This window comes from Fundulus heteroclitus, chromosome 20 (genome assembly GCF_011125445.2).
Source record: "Fundulus heteroclitus isolate FHET01 chromosome 20, MU-UCD_Fhet_4.1, whole genome shotgun sequence".
NCBI lineage: Eukaryota > Metazoa > Chordata > Actinopteri > Cyprinodontiformes > Fundulidae > Fundulus > Fundulus heteroclitus.
Genome location: NC_046380.1, coordinates 29067726 through 29090223, shown reverse-complemented (window position 1 = coordinate 29090223; position 22498 = coordinate 29067726). Strand labels below are relative to the sequence as shown.

The window sequence follows — 22498 nt, the reverse complement described above, 5'->3', positions numbered from 1 at the left end:
TGCACCTTTTGGCTAAAAAGCATTCCAAATTTGCCACAATTATATGTGACAGATCAACACAAACTAATGTGTAACTGTCAATTACAAGGAAAGTGATTTATTATTATTATTATTATTATTATTATTATTATTATTATTATTATTATTACACAAATAAAAATCAGAAACATTTTGTGGATGAATTTATTTAGTCCCGATGAGAAAATGCATCACAGAACTACATTTTGCTGCAGTTACAGCTGCATGTGAAAAAGTGAAATGTTTGGCCGCTCACCTCTGCAAAATGGTTCCATCCCAGATTGGTGGGAAAGCATCTGAACTACATTTATGTCTCTACAGATTCTCAGTATGATGTGTCTAGACTTTGACTGGACCATCTGACCCCATGAACGAGCTTTGAGCTGAGCCATTCCTCTGTAGCTCTGGCTGCGTTTTGGGCTGTTGGAAGGTGAACCTCACACCGGCCTCTGACCTTTTTGCAGCCTGTAAATGTTTTTCTTAGAGGATATTCCTGCATTTAAGTCTATCACCAGATTTCATCCCTATCAATGCCAAAACAAATTAGTCAACACCTACAAAGTTGAGTTGTAGTAACCCTGAATCATGAGTCAAACCTTATTTTAACACAGGCCTCTTAGTTTTCTGATTACTGGTGTCTTTGCCCAGCCAGTCAGTTAATTTAGATGGACGGTCATGTCTTTGTAGATCTGGACCCGACTTATCCTTCTTTCATTTTCTGATGATGGATTGAACAGTGCTCTGTGAGACGTTTAAAGCTCGTTTTATAACCTAACTTGTGTCCCTGACTTTATCACCGACATCTCCACTGTTTTCCTAGAACTTAATGATGCTGTTTGTTCTCTAATGTTCGCCAACAAACCTTCACAGAGCACCTGTTTCCATCCTGAGATCCAGCTAAAGGTGCAGTATCTTCTAGTTATTTGACTTCAAAAGGCAAGTGATTATATTTAGGCAAATCCGATTAACGGTTAGATGAAAAAAAATGCAAGCTGCACTCTTCTGATTTTATTTGTGAATAAAAACTAAAAACTAGAATCATCACCCTTTCCTTCCACTTCACAATTATGCACTCTGTGCTGGTCTGTCATCTAAAATCCTGATAACATTTTTTTTCTTACTTCTTCAGTGTTTGTCACATTACCAAAATCCTCAAAGGGTATGAATACTTTTGCCGGTCACTGTCTGTGTTTCACAACATATGGACAAGTCAACATTAAAACAGACGGATTATTTTTTTTTTTTTTTTTAAAATTTTTTTTAGAAACCGCAGTGATGTAAGACTGGTTTTGAGTGCGGGTGGCGCCACAACACGCGGTCCTAAATGCTACCAATGCAGCAAAGCAAGAAGCACAGACAGCAAGCCTGCAGGAGGAACAACAAGCGGGGGATATGCCTTGCTCTTTCTTTCTCTTGTGTTGTTACACATTGATCCAATTTCTATTAGTGTTTTAAAGAAGCAAAGCATTTTGTGTCGTAGAAGCAGTTAGTATTTGTCTGAGATGACACATTGGAAACACAGGTGAGCAATAACAAAACAATTTAATGATGATGTTTCTATATCAGAGCTGACATGTAATTGACACTGGTAATGATGGCGCTAAGGAGAAGATGCTCTGAATGGTTGGTTGCCTCAGCTTCAGTGACACTACATTAGGAGGAAGCACTGAGGCATAAAGACTTAGGTCACTTTGAAGTTGTTCAAAGTGACCTAAGTCTGAATGTTCATGTTGCGCTTCATCCGACCTTTGAGCCATGACTGATTTAAAGCTTTCTGCCGGAGGAGGTGGGGAGCAGGAGAATCAAGTGTAAACATCAGATGAAACAAGCATGGCAGATTCTGTGACTGTATGCTCATAAGGTTGTTCAGATTGTCAGGTTTTAGCTGCGTTTCTTTATTCACACGCCGTGCAGAGCAACGCTGATAAATGTGCCTCAAGCTAATCAACAGGCTGCTTACTTTTTATTACATGTAGATTTCCTTCAGAAGAAAAGTCTCGCCGCAATAGCGAACTGATATATGCATACAGGCATGTGAGGCATAAAAAGATAACACCTGGGAGTGTGAACATAGCGAAGACCGGAGAGGAGTGAGCACTGCGATATTTAAAAAAAAAAATGCAGTTGCATCTTTTCTTAATATCTTGCAGCTCTGGTAGATTCCAGGAATTATGGTCAGCGATTGCAAAAGGCCAATCAGAGGTTTTCAATCTCTAAACTTTAGCCAACAATCAGAGGGGTTCAGGGGTGCTTATGGTTGTTGGATAGATATCTAGCAGCTTCCTGAACATGGAAAATTATGAACATACTCTGTTTTATCTTTTGGTACCGTGGCAGAAAACTGATTTTTAGCTGATGGAACTAGGATAAAATGAATTGCATTGTTCACGATGAACACGACACAAGAAGACACGTTTCTAGAGTCTGGGTTGTTGGGTAAACCTCAAACAAAGCAGACTTTATCACTTTTCTTTACCCTGCTTCCTACTAGGGCTGGAGAATTAATCGCATTTGCACTGTCATCGCAATTTAAACATTTTTTATTTCCAAATCGCTTAGGTCTGCAATTTTTGGCTATGTAACAATTAATGAATGAGACACGTCCTTTAGGTGTCGGTAATATGTGGGTTTGCCTCCACCTGAAAGGGAAAAGAGCTGCAGCAGTGAGATAATCTATTTGTATTACTTGTTTTAGAGTTTATATAATCATACTTTATTTCCAGAAACTTTCAGAAATCTCACCACAGAATTAAGTACTGGTCAAATACAAAGACTTCTTTGTTGCACTTTGATCTATATGTTCAATAGAGATTGATGTCCAACTCAATTAAAAGCTATTTTCTTAAAAGCCATTCCCTTAAATAATAATATTCTGAATAATAAAAACAGTTACATTTCTTGTTTTAAATAGTCCTTGTTTACAAACATCTTTATCTACAGGCCATATTTGTTGCTTGTGCTTAATGCAGAGAAAAGTCTAAATTAAATCGCAATTATGGTCGAAAAATATCGCAATTTTGATTTTTGGCAAATCGTACAGCCCTTCTTCCTACGCTCCAATTTACCATTGGTCTCTAATGTAACAATAAAAATCTAACATTGATTTATAGTAAACCCATCTTGGATGAGGATTAAAAGAAAATGTGATGCAAAACACTGTCCACGTTCTTTTTGAACAGACCAAAGCAACGGGCGCATGTGGTTCTGGTGATGCCAGAACCATGAAGGAACTACCGCAATGAAATGTAATGAAAGCAGCTAAAGGACACCGAGTCTGCATTTGACAGCGACATTCGTACAGAAGTAACACCAAGTTACAAAGCAGGCCTTGCAATTCTGATCCCTAGAACGACTCATTGCAAATTAAAAGAGGGAGGCGAGATGGTAGGTTCCCTCTTAAACACCACATAAGGGGGCAACTGCTACACTTCCCCACTTTAGAGGTTATATGATAAGCCAGAGTAGTACACTGTCATTAGGAGCACACTGAAGAGCAGTACAGAAAACACCATCAGAACATCTGCGTGTGTGTTGGTGTATGGGGAGCATGCAGGGAACCTTTAATTATCTCATTTAGTGCAGAAGTTCCCAAGGTTGTCGCTATGCAAAGTGTGGTTTTCTGGGAGGCTGGCACCGCAGACAGACTAACGTGAATGAATGCTGCTAAAATGAGTCGCTGGAATTAAAGTGTGTGCTTTTGCCATGTAAAGATGCACCCTCGTGTACAAAGGGATCTACCCAAAGTGTACACTTAAATTCACACGTGCTGAGCTGATGCTTTTCGTCAACCGACAGAAAACGCGAGGGAGGCCTGCGGTGTATGTTAAACACACGCACAGATATGTGGATCAGATCTAATTGGGCGGCGTACTGAGCCTCCGGCGTGGGAGAGCAAGGTCATTAGACACATAGTAAATGCGTGTGGATGACCAAAGCAGCGCAAGCGACGCAAAAACCCCTGCTGAGGAATGAGCTGATGAATCTGCAGCGGAAAGATTTTGCCTTGCTTTAAATAATCTGTGGCGGCTGCAGCGTTCTTGTTTGTTCATGACGAAGAGAGCTACTCATCATCGTCCACTGCAAATGACCTCGATTTCACCACTTTTGTTTTGCCAAAAAAAAAATCTTCAGCACTTTTTAAGACACCTGAGGTTTTATAAATCTTTTGTAATGTTGTCCATCAGAATCCATCAGTGGCGTCAGAGGCGACAGATTCAGCGCCGGCTAAGTGGGCTGGGCTGAGCAGAGCAAATCACCCTGATGGAAACCTCTCAAATCTCTTCCCTCTGACCTTTTTTCATCTTCCTGAGGAGCTCAGACAAGGTTAGAGTTCAGCATGCGGTCCTGACCTGTTGGCTGCAGGAATAATCCATCCAAGGGCTTCTATTTTTGTGCATGTAGGGCACTTCATTTAAAATGTCACATTATACACCTAAACTCCAGTCTCCATCCAATATCAATTTAGGCAGACTAAGCAAAGGACTTTAAAGGATGTTGACTCTGTCTGCTTTTCGCATGTTCTTTTCGCCTAAACGTTTGTCACAACAGCTCATTTATATTACAGTTCGCTCATTTTCCCTTTTCATATTTCAGATCCGTCAATGAGTTCCTGATGAGCCCATGTTTGTGGCCTATATCTGCAGTCATCCTTGGTAGCATGGCCTCAGTAGATCGTCTCCCCCTGAAATATTTGTGACGTATGTGATGGCGGTTGTACTGAAACAGTAATTTCCCTCTGGGATTATTAAAGTATTTCTGATTCTGATTCATAGACAATTCCTGATAAACTTGTGGTTTCTAGGGAACTGCATTTTAAAACTACCTCATTTTATACTCCGCAAACACTAACGATCAAAGAAAAGCTGCTGCTGCATTGCTTTTGGGAACCATCCTTTGTTTTAGTTATAGGTCGCAATTTATTCTACGGAACATAAAGCTTCCTCTGTGGTGTTTGCTCTTGGTGTTTGCTCTGTAAAGCCAGGTTCTGCATGCGTGTCTTCACTCGTGGGATATGAAAGACAGACCCAACCTCACATGGAAACACAAGGTTTTTGGTTCAAACGGTTCCTACCTTGTCCAGCTTTGCCTCGATTTCCACCACGTCTGACTCCACATCATCGATCCCAGCCCTGCAGGGGGGGGGAAGACACAAAGACACTCAGTTAATCAGATCAGCTTTTTTCTTCTACTCTAACGCCACTTCGGAGAAAAGGAATCCCATGATAACCTGAACGAGACGGACAGAAGAATCAATGGATTGTTCGGGACAGATTCTTGGATAAGCAGCAACACGTGGTATCCCACAAAATGTGCTCATCTGAAAAGTGTGGGACGCCTTCGTATTCGCCCCCCCGTTTCGGTGATACCCGTAAACAAAATCTGGGACCCGTCTGTGAACGGTTCTGTTCGAGTTTTGCCTTGCATTCTAACCCATGAATCTGCTTTGTTCAAAGCCGTTCAGTCATAACTTCGGCCGTATATGTGGAGCTATCTCCTGCTGGTAGATACTCATCCACCCTACAGTCTTTTGTAGCCTCCAACACCTTTTCTTACACCGTATCACTGCATCAGGCTCCATCAATCATCCCATTAACTCTGACCAGCTTCCCTGTACCTACATGAAGAAAAAACATCCCCACAGCATCATGCTACCTCCACCATGTTTCCCGGTACATGTTGTGTACAAAGTTGTTCCATCACACATAGCTTTCAGGATAAAGGCAAAAAAGGTTAATTTTAGTTTTGTTTGACTAGAGTTCCTTCTTCTACATGTTTGCTGCGTCACCTACACTGCTTGCGACTAGCTGTAAATGGGATTTCTTATAGCTCTTTCCTTCTAGCAATACTGTTAGTTGTCCTCCCAACTGAGCTGTGGTTCTCCGCAGCTCCTCCACAGTTACCTCAGTCCTGTTCTCTGCTTCTCTGATTAATGTTCTCCAGTAACCCTACGAGGCATTGCTCACAGAGCAATCATATTCATATTCAGATTGCATTAATCCCAGGTGGATGCCGTTTACCAACAGTGACGTCTGAAGGCAACTCGTCACGATAAAAAATTTTTTTCAGGTGCATCAAATAGGGCAGAATATAGAAATAGGGCACATTTTACGTTTTGAAAAATGTGAAAAACATTGTATAAATATTTCTTCCAATACAATACTTTGTGTTGATCTGTTACATAAAATCAAAAATAAGGTACCTAGACGTTTGAGTCAGAAAAACTGGAAACAAGTACAATGATTTGAAAAGGATGCAAGGCACTGTTTATAGTGTTATTGAAAAGTCTTTAAACCTTGTGTCTGTGGAAATGGAAAACAAATACGGGGCTGAACTGTCAGGAAATACAGTATGCCACAGAAAACGCAGTGTAATGCTGTGCAGTCAGAGCCGCCGACACGTCGTTGCATTTCCAACATCTGTGATCTGGCCTCCTGCACCATTAAGCTGCAATCAGCCTCCAAACATTACAGTCTCTCAGGTTTGAGCATTAATCCTCGTGGTTAGGTCGACAGCAGCATCGCTCTGGGAGATTAGTGGCCAGAGTAAAGCAGTAAAAAAAAAGAAAATCAATGAATGACATCATGCAGAGACAAGGACCTGCTCTGATAAAGCTAATAAAACAACCGACAACGACACAGGGTTCGTCGTCTCTTTCAATAAACGGCAACAACAATTACTGTAAGTTTCCCTTTAACCTGCTGTTACTTTTCATTTCTGCATTTATTCAGTCTGAGGGCAGCGAGACACGAAGGCCCTCAGCAGGAGTGTGTCAGGTGGTTTTGGAGGGCGATCCGCCTTAACCATCCCTCCCCTCGGGGTCCTCTTCCATTAGCGCAGAAGTAGCCAATCCCACACACATTCATCCATGACCACACACACGCAGGGTCAGCTGTTATGGCAACCTCTTTGTATGTGGGTCACAGAGGCTGCTCATAGGGTCGTCATTCTACATCTAATTGTCATTCTTATCTATCTGACATGACTAGGCATCCTCAAAAAAGGCAAAAAAAAAAAAAGTGTAAAAGTAGTTCTGTGGAAATCCCACAGAACTCCTATTTATCGCTAATTGGATAAATCTAAACACATGTCAGCGTTTCCATTCTTTAACCTCGGGTGTTTCTGCCAAAAAAATAAATAAAAGATCAGCATCACACCACCAAATCTGTTGTAACTTGCCAACCATATACCTTGGGGAGACAGTGATCTCATTTCCAACACTAACCCCACCCTGATCCCAACCTGTTTACAGCTGATCCCACGTCATTGTGTAAATGCAGTCCACAGATGAAGGAGGATATGAGCGACAGCACCTGCCAAGCTAGTTTACTTCCCAAAGGTCGTAACTCTTCTGTCGCCCTTCTTACCCAGCGGCAGGGTGAAAGGTGACGTGGGAGGGGCTAACGGAAATCTGTTCTCACCTGCTCCACAGAACAACATTCCCCGAATGCCTCTAAGCTCTCAGGGTTCATAACAATGCTCGGAAATGTTCTTTTCTAGCTTTTTTTTTTATTACTTATTGACCTCCTTTCCCCTTATCTTGTGAAGAAAATTTATTAATTATACAGAGATTTGTTTTCATTTTCACTAGCTACAATAGGATAAAGAATAATGACTAAACATTGCTCCACCAGTAGGGCCACTAAGGATGGGGTGGGGGAGTGCAGAGACCACCCCTAAAGGTTGCATGTCTCTCCTGCGTTGCACCGTAACATTGTTTCCACATATTCATGTTTACAGCGGGCCATCTTTGAATATCGAAGGCAAGGCAAATTTATTTATATAGCACAATTCAGTACAGAGACAATGCAAAGTGCTTTACATGATTAAAATATAGGAATAAAAGCAAGTAGGGTTAGAATGTAGAAACAAAAAAGAACATTAAAAACAGTAAAACAGTTTAACTGGAACATTCAAAGGCAATCCTAAACAAATGTGTTTTTATTCTCAATTTAAAGGAACTCAGGCTTTCCGCACTTTTACAGTTTTCTGGAAGTTTGTTTCAGATAAGTGGAGCATAGGAACTAAATGCTCCACTAAGCCCTTTGCAGACACTCCCACCCTGCCTAAACATGACGACAGCGTAACAAAGTCCCCTGAAGTTCCTTTGGTTTTGTTTACAGATGATCCAATCAGAGATCTTGGGTCTGATTTCATATTTCCTAAAAGCTGTGATTGTAGCCGATTCCAATTTCCAGTCTACAGATAACAGGCGGTATTGATGCATTCCAGGTAAGTATTGCCAGTCTGTATATGTCTAAATAAAAATCAACTACAACGAATCACAGCGTACCTTCACGTTACTCTTGTACAGGAGACTTATTTTGCTCACCTCAACAGAAAATAGTGAATGAAGCATTATTAGAGAGTTAATATTTTAAACTGTTTCCAGCCTCTGGTTGCATTTAGGTCAGCATTGATAACTGTATACAATGGTCTCTATGTGTAATTCCTATAAATTAAGTAGACCTTTAACTTAAAGCTGAGATTTCCTAAGAAGCCTACAACCAGGATGCGTCATGACAGAGATACTGAAGATAAAGCAGCAAACTTTGCAGCAACAGGTTCTGCCTGTCATCCGATGACCTCTCCTTCCCTTTTAAACCCAAGTAGCTCCATGAATGAAGAGTCGACATGCCTGCATTGAAAACTGTTTACCTTCCATAAGCCTCCAACAGCTTTTGTACTCTAACCGTACGAGGTTTTTAAAAACATTTCGCTGACGCTGAATAGCCACCTGTCAAGCGTAACATCGGCCATTTCCCATCAACAGCCCATTGTTCACCAAATCTCTAGTTGTGGTGCGCCGCCCTAAGATCAGGATCAACCTACGGACGAATGCGGCCAAACCCATTTTGAAGCCCGTCTGGATTCGACCCTGGACTCGACCGAGCCGGGATCTGATCCCGATCTCTGTGCCAGTTCCAGCAGCATCGTCTTTGCTGTTAAGTCGCTCAGAACCAAAACGCCAGCCCATCAAACGGCTGTTCAGTCTAGGGTATAAGCTCATTACAAGCCTGCGGTGTCTCGAGAGGCACCGACTGCCAATAAACACTGACTCAGATTTGATGACGAGAACTGCAGGCAACACTTGATGCGGCTGCAGCCAAAACACTATTGATTGAGCTTTTAGGTTCAGCTCAGCATGACTGCGCTTGCTTGTGCTTTTTGCAGGTTGGATACAAATTTTAGTTCCTTCTTGAACGCTTTGATGCAAGAACAACGTGACCGCTGCAAAACGGCAGCATATGTGCGATGCCTGTCCGCATTTGGCTTTTTTAAATATATGCAACGCATTGTTATTTTATTTTCCCCCACTAAGTGAGTGCGATTAAAGCAAAATAGAGTAAAACTCAATCTTAAAGAGGATTATGGGTCACAATAACATGCTTCCTGTGAAAAAGTGGGTTTAGAGTTCCTCAAGCAGCTCTGTGGATGATGAGGATGAGGATGAGGATGACGCTGGCCACTCAGAGAGGGGGGATGGGCTCAAACGCACCACCACCGTCAGCATACTGTATGCGGGTTGAGGTCTGACATCACTAATGTGGAGGTGGGAGAGAAGCCACACGTGCGCCGGCTACACGTGTCGTCGTCCCCCCCGCCTTCAGCACACACGACCACTGTCTACGGCTCTGCGTTGAGCTCAGCGCTCTCCTCCACTCCGACGGTAAACCATAGCGTGAAGCTTGTGGGGCTTCAGTCTCACGTCTCTTCACACACAAACACACCCGAGCACGGAGCAAATCTGAGCCTCCAGTGTCTTCGACGCTGAATGTGTCAGACGTCGACATCTGCGTTACTTCAAGGCCTGGAAAAGCACAGCGGCGTTAAAAGAAAATAAAAACGGTAAGTTACGAGTTGCTAAACAAAACAAAGAAGCTTAAATACTTTACTGGATCAGTAAATTACGGTTGGCTGGGGTTAAGTAGTAAGAGTGCCTTACAGATTATGCTTCATAAGGAAAAAAAAAAAAGAAAACAATAAAAGGTCAGCCTGATATACACAACTCTGTATGTACAAAAATATACGTATATCCTTCTCAATTTGATTGATTCCTCTGCAATCAACCCTTGCTTGTGATTGAAGTCCACGTCTTGCCATTACCCTAATATTTAGCTCGGATTCTCCAGATTCAAGTCCGGGCCCTGGCTTCTCCCTAGTGCTTCTTCCAGTAAAAGAAAACATTATTCTACAAAGAAAAGATGACTTGAAACCTCAATCCACCAGCGCTTAGAATAATCTCGGTCCTGTCTGGATACAGGAGCTGTAAGAAGCCTTTCTATGACTCATCAATATTTATCTATGTTCAGATCAGGAGTGACTACACGCTGTGTGCCTTAAATATTAAGAAGCCCATGTGACACAGGTCTGTGGTTCAGCAATATTTCAAAACAAAGAAAACAATTATGAACTGATGTTTGAAAACGTCATACATTAGAGATTTGTATAGTTAGTGTTAGAATCAAGCTTGCGCAATGTATGGAAAACATGCAGTGGAGATGGTTTTGTTGAATATTGTGGCGATTATAACAGTTAAAAGTCCACATTGTCCTCCTCCTCCTCTTTCTCATCTCTTATTAGAAGGCTTCAAGCACCTCCATCTTTATCAGCCTTAAGCATTTACTGCAAAGAGACTCCATCTGGGAGGCTGAATACATCAGTAGCATGCAAAATGAGAATTTGGGGGGAAAAAAAGAGACCCCAAACACTCAACAAATAGTAATAGTAATTTGCAATAATGATGTTGGGCACAGTGATACTTGTCAGTACCTTTGAGAATCTTTTTTTCCTCAAATGACGACTTCACAGTCATACACAGACGTGTACATTTTAAAAAAATAAAATAAAATGGTCGCAAGACACACATGTAAATGCACATTGCAGAAATATCCGAGCCTTGCAGATGCTATTGAATTCAGTCCAGGATGTTGCTGTGCTGGCTCTCTACTGAATACCAAGAATAGATAAGTTTCAAAAAATACCCTCAAGCTGCTGGTTCATCTTGAGCAACAAATAAAAAAAAAACAACAACAAAGGACCACTGTCTCATTCTTCCAAACATGCCAGGTTAATTTTGCTCGGCAGCATTTTCTGATGACAGACTAATTGCTCCGCCATCATTGGCAACATCGTGCTGCAAGTACCGCAGCAGCCGTGGACGTACAGCTACATGTGTAAGCTGTCTCACATGTTGACATGTATATTTTCTCAATCTTCGCTTCATTAGTCCTGTTGGCTCCATGCCGGCATCGCTAGGCAACCCAGCAATGGTCTGAGGCTCACTCCTTGTCCTGTTGTGAATGTACTGTTGTTGTTGTTTTTCCCTAGCCTCATATCCGATTAATAAAATGACTGATCGCGTGACATCTAGAACTTTCATTTTTTTAATTAGTTAATAATTTAAGCAGCAATGCAAAATTAATCAATGTGAGTGTTTTTATTTCACACACAGAGGCTAATTTTCATCTGCTGTCCCTGGCTGGTTCATGCAATAAAAACATAAATCGCACAATGGTTAAACAACAATAATTAAAAATATCAAAATAAGAGGTTAAAAACAAAACATATCAACGTGCAGGATGGATTCTCCTGGATGGAGTCCCTTTATTTCCCAAATTGACAATGATGAATGAGATTGATTGCATCCCGAAATATCATCAGTGCACGGATCATTCTGCTTCCTGAGCAGACATGCAGAGCTTTCAGCTGAACCTCCTCATTAAAAATAAAATATGTGCTTTTGCCATCCAGATTGTACACACACACACCCACTGACAGACGTATGCGTACGTCAAAATCTCCTCTCCTCATATTCCAAGCGGTGGGCTCCATGGCAACCATTCATTGACCCCAATCTCCATGGCAACAGGCATCGCCATTACTCACGCCTTTTTTCCTGACTAATTTCCTCTTTGTCTGATCTGACCGGAGCCGTGCATCTCCCACAAACTACTTTTAGGTTTCCTCGTTTTTTTCCCCCCAAAATGAACGCTGGCTTCTGATTTGACGCGGAGGGAAAAGGAAAATGCATCTTTGCCGCCGACAAAGCCAGCGTGTGGCAAAGATGAACTGCTGGCTTCACAGCAGCGCGCGGTGCCCGCTGCCACGAGGAGAGTGCCCTTGAGTTGCATACAGATTCCTTAAAAGCTACAAACACAGCGTGGTCAGTCACACTCTCTGGAAACACATCGCGGAGACATGAGTCAGTTTCTTCTTTTCAAAACACTTCCTTTGCATTTTTTTTTTAATTTTCCTGTTAGGTTTGGGTTAAGAAAAGAAGAGATTATAAATGTAATCTACTGTGTTTGCAGAGAACATAAATGGTAAGCACGTTTCTTTTTGTCTGTTACCGGTGAGAGCGGACACAAGTGGTGTTTGGGTGGGGACAGTAACCACACCCCATCACTCATCTCTTTGTTCTTTTAACTGAAATGCTTTCCAGCCATTTCCTATGCTGAAAATATTTCTAACTACAGCTATTAAACACAATTTCACCTGTCTTTCCACTAAAATGTTGAAGTGTTATTTAAACGATGGTCATTATTCCTCTGATGCTACATTCTCCTCCCCTAAAACGCTGTCCCCACTTCCCCTCTTTGTTTTCACTAATGCACGCCTCCTTCTGCCCATTTCACAATCAGTCTGCCTCCTGTCTGACTGTCTGTCTAGAAAACCTGTTTATTAAATGATGCTGCAGCTAATAAAGAAAAACATGGAGTCTCAATAAGAGGACTAAACTGAATGCAAAATGCAAAGCGAAAAGCTTGAGTTTGTTCATCATTCAACAGGATTCAGACATCAGCGCTCCAGAATGCTCACACAAGTGTTCAAACTCAATTAAGAGCCTGAAGTAAATGATCCTCATAAAACACACACACACATCACATCACACACACACTGACTTTAACACAAATAACAAGCCAAGTCAAACACTAGTATTCTATGTGCAGCAGACAAAGACGCCTTCACCGCCTCCCCTGAACCAGCCCCGCCACCCCTCCCTACACACAACAAACATCACACTCATACCCAGAAAAAGAAAAAAAAAAATAAGCATCTGACCGCACCAACGGTTCGTCGACGAGACAAAGAGACCAAACATGATGCTGGAAATAAGGACAACAAACACGGAAACCAACACCTACGAAAAACATCAGCAAAGACCACGGGCGATTTCAGGACATCAATAAAATAAAGTTTTTACTTACTGGTTTATGTCTTATCGAAATAACATGCAATATTTTATTTAGTTAGCAGTAAAACAGGAAGGGACATTTACCCCTCAAAAAATAAATAAATAAAATAAAATTCCAGAGCCTTCCATGCCTTCATGAACCTGTTCTCCTCATAAAACAACAAACATCAATGTGTTTGAATTAGGGATTATTTGCGATAGACCAGCAACTATGAAGTGGAAGAAACATAACAGTTCATGTTAAGAAATAAAAATCTGAAAAGTGTGGCGTGCATTTGTATTTAGCCCCCTGATTCAATGCTTTGTAGAGCCTGCCGGAAAGTGGACCAGTCTCAAGTCTTTTGCAGCATTTGACAGATTTCTTTTTCAAGACTGTATTTACAGTAAAGCCTAAAATTATTCATACTCCTGGCACATTTACATTTGAAATTATTTTCAATCAACCAAGAAGTTTCTTTCCTGCTGGAGATGAGACAGAAACAAAAAGGTTATACCCCTGATCAATGTAAACATCATTAATGGTATTACAGCATCCAAACCCTTCTTTTAATGCTGATCAGTTCTCTGAATGTTTCTAATTGCGTTTTGATTACTTATTTTTGTTGATGAGTTTTTGAGGTCGGAAGGCCTTCTTACCATGACCCTAATCTTTAGTTTCCTCCTCAGATTCTTTCACAGATTCAAGCCAGGACTCTGGTCGAGCCACTCGAAAATGTTAACATTACTTCCAGTAAGAAGATAGATGTTTGTCAAATGAAAAGATTATTTTAAACCTAAATCTGTCAGGGGTATAAATAATTCGGGGCTTAAAAGTAGCACCATTAATTTCCTGTGAACTCTGACAGGCTACAGCTGTTGAAGAAAACCAGTCCTTCAGCCTGATGCTGCGATCAGCATGTTTCATGACAGGGCGAGTTTGACTTTGGACTCATCTGACCAGAGCAACTTATTTTGATGGCTTGTGGCAGGCTCTAAATTAGTTTTCTATGGCGTTCTTCCTACGATGGAACAACTCTTCCATTGAGCATACTTGGGGAGTGCATAAGTAATATTCATTTTAATCTTCTGATGATAGACTGAACATGCGATTGGTTGAACTGGATTTTATTGAAGGATATGAAAACAAATGTACGCGACGCAGCTAAGATGTTTTTTTTTATCTTTTCATTCCAATTGACAATTATTCAATACTTTGTTTTGATCCATCACATAAATTCCCACTAATACATATTAAAAGGTTGTGACGTCAGAAAATTTGGAAAAGGTTCAAGGGGAACAAGGAATTTCAAATTCAAATATACACTGTATGTTAACCTCAAACTTTCCTGTCTCCACTTCTCTCACTGTAGCTGTTGTGTAATTGACCCAAAATGAAGGTAAACTGACACTGAGAGAGAAGACATGGCATCCGCTTTCCACCAGCTGTCAGACCACCTACCAGTTCTCTTCACTAAAATAAAACATTCTCCCAAATATGATGCATCTTTGTTAGCATTCCTCATTAGAAGCCATTCTATAAATCACTCATTGTATAAACCACACATCTCTAAATATTTCTGGTAATAAACTATAGCCTTGGATGAGGAAAAGTCCTTATGTCATTCCAGAGTGCATTCCAGCTGCAGGCCAACGGGAAGTGAGCTGGAAAACCTTCCCTGCATAGAGTGTGAAAAGGACAAAAATCATTTTCCTCTAATGTATTGTAACCACAACTCAGGCCAGATGGAACGACTCCTTTTTTTTTTTCATGGAAAATGCAACAATTCCTCTACTTTCCAAAAGGAGCGAGGAGGGGGCCCGACAACAGGGTTTCTACAGGAAGTCGCTCTGCTGACTTTAAAAAAATAAAATAAAAAATGCAACCTAGGTTACGTCATCATCAAGTGAAATTCCTTGCTTTGTCAGCAGAAACTTTTGAACTGAAACAGGATTCAGAAAAAACAAAAAAAAGAAAAGGGAATTGCTTAAAACTGCAGTTTCATGATAAGCAGACGCCGATGGACTCAAACTTGTTCCAACTTTTTTCCTCCCCTCTGTCTCATGCCCGAGCGATGACAAATTTCTGCACGTTTGCAGAACTTTTCAGCAGTAAAATATTGTATATACACACACGTTTCTACATTCTTCAGAAAGGGTAAGAAAGGCGCGGCGGTGGTGCACACAACGCATGGTCGGGGCCCTCAGCCCTCCACACGGCCGTCCGGGGTTCGAGTCCCCAGACGGCCGAACTCCCTCGAGTCTGAAAGCAGTGTGTGAAGTGTGTGACCTGACTTAAGAAACTGCACATAATGAGAGCCAGCAAAGCTCTCGCAGGAGAATGCGCTCAACAGGAAGCTTAAAAATGGACAGCATAAAGATATGACTGTGTGCTCATCCCAATCCCTAACCTCTTTAACCTTCGCTGATCTCCCAGCGGGGTGGAAGCACCAGCAGCACAGGGTGCATGCACACAGATGCAGCTCGCATGTGAAACGCAGAGGAGGAAGAGGACCCCTGTTGTGTTTAAGCTCCTTGTTCCCAGGACTCTTTTTCCTGTTTTCCCTGTTTTTTTTTTTTTGTGCTTCTGTCCTCTTTGATATTGCAGCAAAATTTAAGCCGACCTAGAAGACAGTTAACACAGCAAAGAGAGATTCTGCATCCTCCATAGAGTCCGACATAACAAACACAGCACACAGTGTTTTGGCTCTTTCAATTCTGAGGACACACTTGCTCCTTTTAGCTTGTGTACAAAGAGAACCAGTAGTATAGCTGAGCGTCTAAATAAGCGTCTAAATAAATAAATAAAGAAGGATATAGCTGTTTTAGCTGAGACTACAGTCAGAGATTATCCTAGAGTTTTAGAGTGCCTAGAGCTGCAATTTTAACACAGCTACGACTCAGTCCTCCCACTCTGCAGCCTGCATCTTGGATCAACGGATATTTTCAATAAACAAAAGCAAAAATCCCAATCATGATAAGTTTCCTCTTCCTTCACCGAACTAGTGTATTCTCACTGTGGAGTATACTAAATATTCTCACAGTACCGGGATGAGTCAACAACATCAACTAATATTATGATCTTGTTATTCCGATGACTAACCCGCACACGCATTACAACCCCCACAATGCCTGGAGGCTGAGAAAGGAAAAGAAAATCAGAATGAAACTCAACGTCGTTCCTTTTGATATTTCGTCTGTTTCTGACAAAACAAGACGTCCAGGATTTTGTACATTAAGACCGGAGCAAGAAGGGATCTTTGCTGAAAGCGAAAGCGTGCCGCTGCGATTGTGCCGTTAATCCATGCTCACAAAGCACCTGTACACCCACTGATGTATTGTAAATTAGGAATTTGGGGATTTCTGAGGGCAGTTGCATTGAAGATCATTAAAGGATATCAGAGTTAATGGGCTCAATATAAATCCATGCCACGCTCTTCATATTATTATTTTCAAATTTTTTACAGAGATTAAAATACACAGAGGTCGAGTCTATTCAGGGCAGGGACTAATTATTTCTAATAAAAAATAATGAGGAGAAATACATTAGCCCCTTTTTTCCTTTAAGCCCTGGCAATGTCTTGATCAACTGAGCAGATTTTTGAGTTTTACAAAGCTACGTTCTTGCCTGAAAACATTGTAAATATAATTTTGTGTCACAGAAAGTCTAACATATCTAACTTTATTTGAAATTGTTGCTGCTCTCTTTCCCTGATTTCACTTCCATTTGAACAATCCACTTCGACCGTGACCCTGAACAGTCCCGGGGAAATCCAAAAGTCCTTTTATCCGGGATAGTGTAGACCTGGGAAACTGAAATTACTCTGGCAAAATTGTGCTGAAATCTTTCAAAATCCAAGGTAATGGCTGAAAGAATTCCTGCAATGGAAAAAGGAACCATTGGTATTAGCTTTTATTGCTAATCGCACCGCTTATTAAAGCTGCCAGGCCTTGATCTTGGTTCACGGTCATCCAATTCAGTTCAACTAGGAGTTTTCTCCACAAATTCTAATAAGCCACAAATACATTTTCTTGTACAATTACTCTTTTTGGCTGTTGGTGGACACTAGCTTTACTTAACAGTTAACATTATAAAAAGAATTTACCTTGCAATAACACTATTCTGTCCGCTCATACTGTTGTATATGTACCTCAGAGACACATGCACCACAGTTCTATCAAATAAAATCCCAACAAATCACAATGTAGTTAGTGGCTGTAATAGGAAAAAAACTGACAAGTTCATCACAGGAAGTAGAAGCTATAACTAGCCTGTCAGGTACGTAGCCCACACATCATTACGGTTATTATCACATCGTTTGGATAAAGAGAGAGATTTACAGGTAGTCTTAACGCACATTCCTTAAGCTTGGCAACGCACAACAGAGCCGCGGTGTCTGTTACAAGGAGCAGGGTACAGTATGACTTATATCTTTAAGAATGTCTGGCATTGATACGGCTTGCCTTTCGTGTCACCCTAGAAACACAAAACCACACTTTTATGCATACGCCAACCCAAACACAGCATTTACATACAGTGGTCAGGCTGAAGCTACCTGCACACAAACACACACCTGGCTGTCAAGGTCAGAAATAGGATCAGCCACGGCTAGGGCACCCGATGATACCCAGGCGGAGGGCGACATGGGGGTGACGTGTTGAGTCAACATTTATTTTGCCTATCTCCATTGACTAGATGCTAATAAATTCCGCACATCACTCAGAGTCCCTTGGTTTGAGTGGGCATTTAAAGATATTCTATTGTTTTTCCTTAGAATGACAGCAAGAACATTCATACCGTCATAGAGTTGTTTTGAATTTGAAACAACATGTTCAAGCGTATTTTATCTGGATTTTATGGGACAGACCAACACAAAGTACTGCATAATGGGAATATGGAGGAAAAGAGATATGCTGTATGGATAATAATAAAGTTTTCAAAAGATAAAATAAAAATCTGAACATCGTTGCCCCTGTTTGGTTACCTTTCCACTGATGCCCCTAATCAAACTCCTTCAGAGGTTAGCTACTTAGCTAACTGAGTCTGTGTGCAGTGTAATCTCAATACCTCAGCGAGTCAGTCAAAAAATAACCTCGTCAGTTCAGGGGATGAAGTCCTGAAGGCATTTTAAGCAAACTTAGGTTAAAAAGAGCTTTAAACATCTCACTGACTGCTTTTGACATACATCCATAAATACTCCCAACATGATAAAATACAAAAAAGGTCAAGGGCTTTGATTACTTTTGTAAGACCCTGTAGACTAGTTACCAGGAAACCTCTGATTCATGAAGTCATGCAGGTAAGACATATGTTTATAGGTGTAAGTAAGAGCAAAACCATGTGACTGCGTTTGCCAATTAAACAGGGTCCTCTGAGCCACACTGAGCAAGACCAGCACATTCATACTGTGAATCATTGAGGTTATACGTGACTTTTCATGCACATTTGAGAGAAATCCCTCTTAACATGTGGGAGAGGAGAGATGCTGCCTTGAAACCAGCTGTGCACCAGAAGAAAGAAGCAACCTTTGCACAACAGCCAGATTTTCCCTCTGTTGTCTTTGGCAGCGCTGGCCGATCATAAGGGGAATAAGACTCCTGCTGACACCGCAGTCAGATCTGCCAAAGAGGAAACAACCACAGCTTTACACTTCGAGCCATCTAAGAATGGTCCGTCGATGCCAAACGCTCACTGAAGTCTGACAGTGATCGTTTCATTGTGTACAACACCCTCACGCAAGTCGTTTAAATGTTGGCCAAAAACTGGCTTTAAGTCTGGTTTGGGTTTGCTTGGTTTAGCTGTGGAATATGGATATACTGCTCATGAATATACAGGTCTCTTCTTGCATGCAAGTGCCATACAATATTACAAGAAAGAGACCTTTATGAAAAGTAAGGACTTTGAAAAGGGTGCGTGAACACTTTTGTTCTTCATAGTATTTATTGATGGGAAAAAAGTAAAAGTAGCTGCAAAGCCACATATTTGAAGGCCTTCCAGACCAACATGGTGTCTACCTTTAAACCACTGAATGTCAAAGACTGTAGAGGTTTAAACAGTTCTAAAATTCAAAATTAAAAGAATAATATATTTTGTAAAAATCCACATCGTTTTGTACTTAACCTGGAGTATGGCCAGTTGTAAGTGTTCATTGTGCATTCTTTAGAAATGTATGACCTGGTGACCAAAACTGGCAGATATTAAGCTTGAAAGTCAGAATAAAAAAAAATTTGCTTTTTCTTTGCCATACTAGTGTCGCTTCAAATATTGAGTAAAGAAGACTCAAGTTTGGCAACCCTCAGTATGAATACGGAGTTTAGAGGGAAGTCAGAGGAAGCACAGAGATATAACAACATATTTGAAAGTAAACCTTATTTTATGTAACTAGTCAATGAGTCTGGGTTCATTCAGGCTTCAGCACAATGATAGAGAACAAGAATTTCAGCGGACAACAGGAAGGCTGAACAAAGTACAGCAAAGTACTGTTTTATAATTTTTAACTTTCAACCAACCTCTGTCGTGGAGCGTGCTGGATTTGGAAATTTATAAGGGTCTACATTCTCTAGGGAATAACCACGGAAATAATGTGAATAGTCAATATATGAGATGTGAAAAAACTGTCATCTTAAACTATCAACACTGTGCCTTCATTTTTAACAATCTTAAATTGTATGTGTATCCCTTTAAAAAAAATGGATCAGGGAATAGTCTGGAAACATTTATTTATGTATACTATACCATTTCTACACCTAAACCAAGTCGCTTTTATATGTCTAAAGCTATGCGTTGACTTAGGTAAAGTGAAAACTTCTGTACCTTTGGTAAAAAAGAAACTTCAAATGCAATGACTGATGACAGGCAGCAGGTATGGTTTCTTTCACAGTAAATATGTGATTATGCACCACTGGAGTCAAACTCAAGGCCCGAGTTGATCATCTACAACGACAGACTGGAAACATTTTACACAGGGAATGATGACAGGCTCATCACACACCGATAGAGAATATTTTAAGACAGCTAGGGTTTGATGACAGTTGTTGCTCAGGGCAATGTTCACGCTGGGAACTGTTTTAAGGCAAAACTGATACTGAACATGTAGAAAATGCACCTGTTCACACATTAGGTGCACTGTAAACAAAACTGAAAGTTAGCCTGGTATATAGTCAGTATTTTGAACGGACATTGTAATGTCGGTGGAGGAATTTTGTTTTTCCCCATAGGTGGACTTGCTGAGGTACTACTGATCATTACCCAACGGGTTAACATGACACAGCTGTCCATTTCTTTTGGCCACCGCCTGGTCCAAACCCTCTCTCTCTCTTTATTCCAACCTTGGGGTGTTGTACAAACCCTTTTCCCCTTGCACTGCGGTGAAAGTAATGCCTTTCCTCCATTTATTAGCCTCTGACGGAAAGCGAACCGCAAGTTGCATTCACCGTGAAATTTCTAGTTCTGCTTGCTCATCTGGCGCCGAAACGAGCATCGCCGCGGCCAAAGAACCTTCCTGTTCAGCTCGCCACATCTGTCTGCTCCACGCTGACATATGTGCGTGCAATTACACGCAGTAATTCCTGTTATACCCTAACATCCACATACCAGAGCCGTGCCTTTATATGTATATTTAACATGACCGTCCATCCTTCCTGTGCCCAGACATAATGTCCGTTATCGAGCCGTGACTGCGGTCCAGCTGTTCTGATTTCTTCCAGTTGTACGCAGCAGGCAACCCATCCAACAAATGGGAGGAAGCACTCCGCTTTTTTTTTTTTTTTTTTTGTGTGTGTGTGTGTGTTCGTTTTTTTATTTGAGCGGATGCATGTGTGAGGGGCTTTGAGGGGGTGGGACAGATGGACCCAAGAAAGTGTGGGACTGCTGACATGGCAGATGGGAATGTTTTCCTTTGGTTCCACACAATTCCACAGAGATCTAAAAGGCAGGGAAATACAAGAGGAGGATTGTGAGTGGGAATCAATCAGTCTCTGAGGCAGCGACCAGCATTTCTGTCTCCTCTTGTGTCTCTGAAGAAGATAAGCTTGTCAATGACATTTTAAGGCTCAGCACTGCAGGGGCGTCTGAATTCATTGAGGATCCGGTATGGTGGCCTGCCAAACGAACGCCTGCATCAGCAGCCTGTCATGAAACAATCAATGATTGATGTAATAACCCAGCAAAGCCAGGATTACAGAGGAAGAACCAAGTAGATGAAAGAAGTCACAAAAACCCAAAAAGAAGTCAAATTAATGGTGGTGTTTAGTAAACACCCTCAAAAGTTCATGTCCCTGGTCCAGAAATACTGACGCAAGCCGGTTTAGCCTCCTCCATATGGCACCAAATACTGCTGAAAGCCAAACGGAACGTGGGTGGAGGAGGACGCAGAAGCACTGAGTGGTGGATGAGTAAACAGGAAGAACAAACAACACATTAAAGATGAAAAATGAAAATTAACAGAAAACTGCAGTCGGACAAAACCAAGAGTGCTCAGGGAAATACAAAAGGTAGAGAAAGTTGTGGGTCAAATCTGAACCAGATGCTTAGGTTGAGCCCAGATGTTGCGAGAGCAAGACTCGGCGCGCACGATCCCTTCCGTCCCGTGTGTGTTTGGCATGCCTTGAGTCAGTGCGGAGTGCATGACTTGTTCATTTGTCACCTAAAAGAAGCTGTGTCTGAGGAGCGCCTCGCCTAAAACAAGACATCTGTCTTCTACCTCTGCAGAGCTCCACATCAGCCATTTTCTGAGAAATATTACCAGTATTATGTTGTGTATTTCACGTTTGTTCGCTGTGCATGTCCACCCAATGTTGTCTGTGGGACATATAGAGTAAGATTTTGTAAAATATGAAGGGGGATTAGCTGTAAAGATTATTAGTCCTTCTCCTTTATCTGCACTATTGGACTTTATGGTTCACTCCCTCCCTGATTCCAGCCATTCGCCGTCCTTCTTTGTGAAGCTTCCTCCCTCCAACAAACGTCCCTCTATAATTTTCCAAGTCCCAAATGAGACAAATGTGACTAGTGACGTGCAAGTAAATCCCTCAGTCAGAGACAAAAACGGATATGCACACAAAAGATAGTCTCTCTTTTTCATTTTTGTATTTGTTATGCACAGCTAAACCAGTTTTTTTTGTGCGTTACGAGAAGAGCTTGACAGCAACAGATAATCCTCGTATCGTGAATAAACAATAAATGTGGCTTATGCATCCCTTTTCAGAGAAAAGGAAGTGAAAACAGACACAAAAGCCAATGAACCATTTAGGAAACGTATTTAACAGTAAATGGGTTTTTTTATACGTTTACATCAACTTATGTTTGTG

The 22498-nt window shown here is 41.3% G+C and overlaps 1 protein-coding gene across 3 annotated transcripts in view; it reads right to left on the bottom strand.

Moving 5' to 3' along the window:
• Nucleotides 1-22498, bottom strand: part of LOC105931726 (arf-GAP with coiled-coil, ANK repeat and PH domain-containing protein 3) — a 69702-nt gene that overhangs the window by 34777 nt on the left and 12427 nt on the right. For all 3 annotated transcript variants that reach the window (XM_021320468.2, XM_021320467.2, XM_021320469.2), the window contains exon 2: nucleotides 5090-5147. In XM_021320468.2, coding sequence (XP_021176143.1) covers nucleotides 5090-5147 — 58 coding nt within the window. The remainder of the gene's footprint in view (nucleotides 1-5089; nucleotides 5148-22498) is intronic.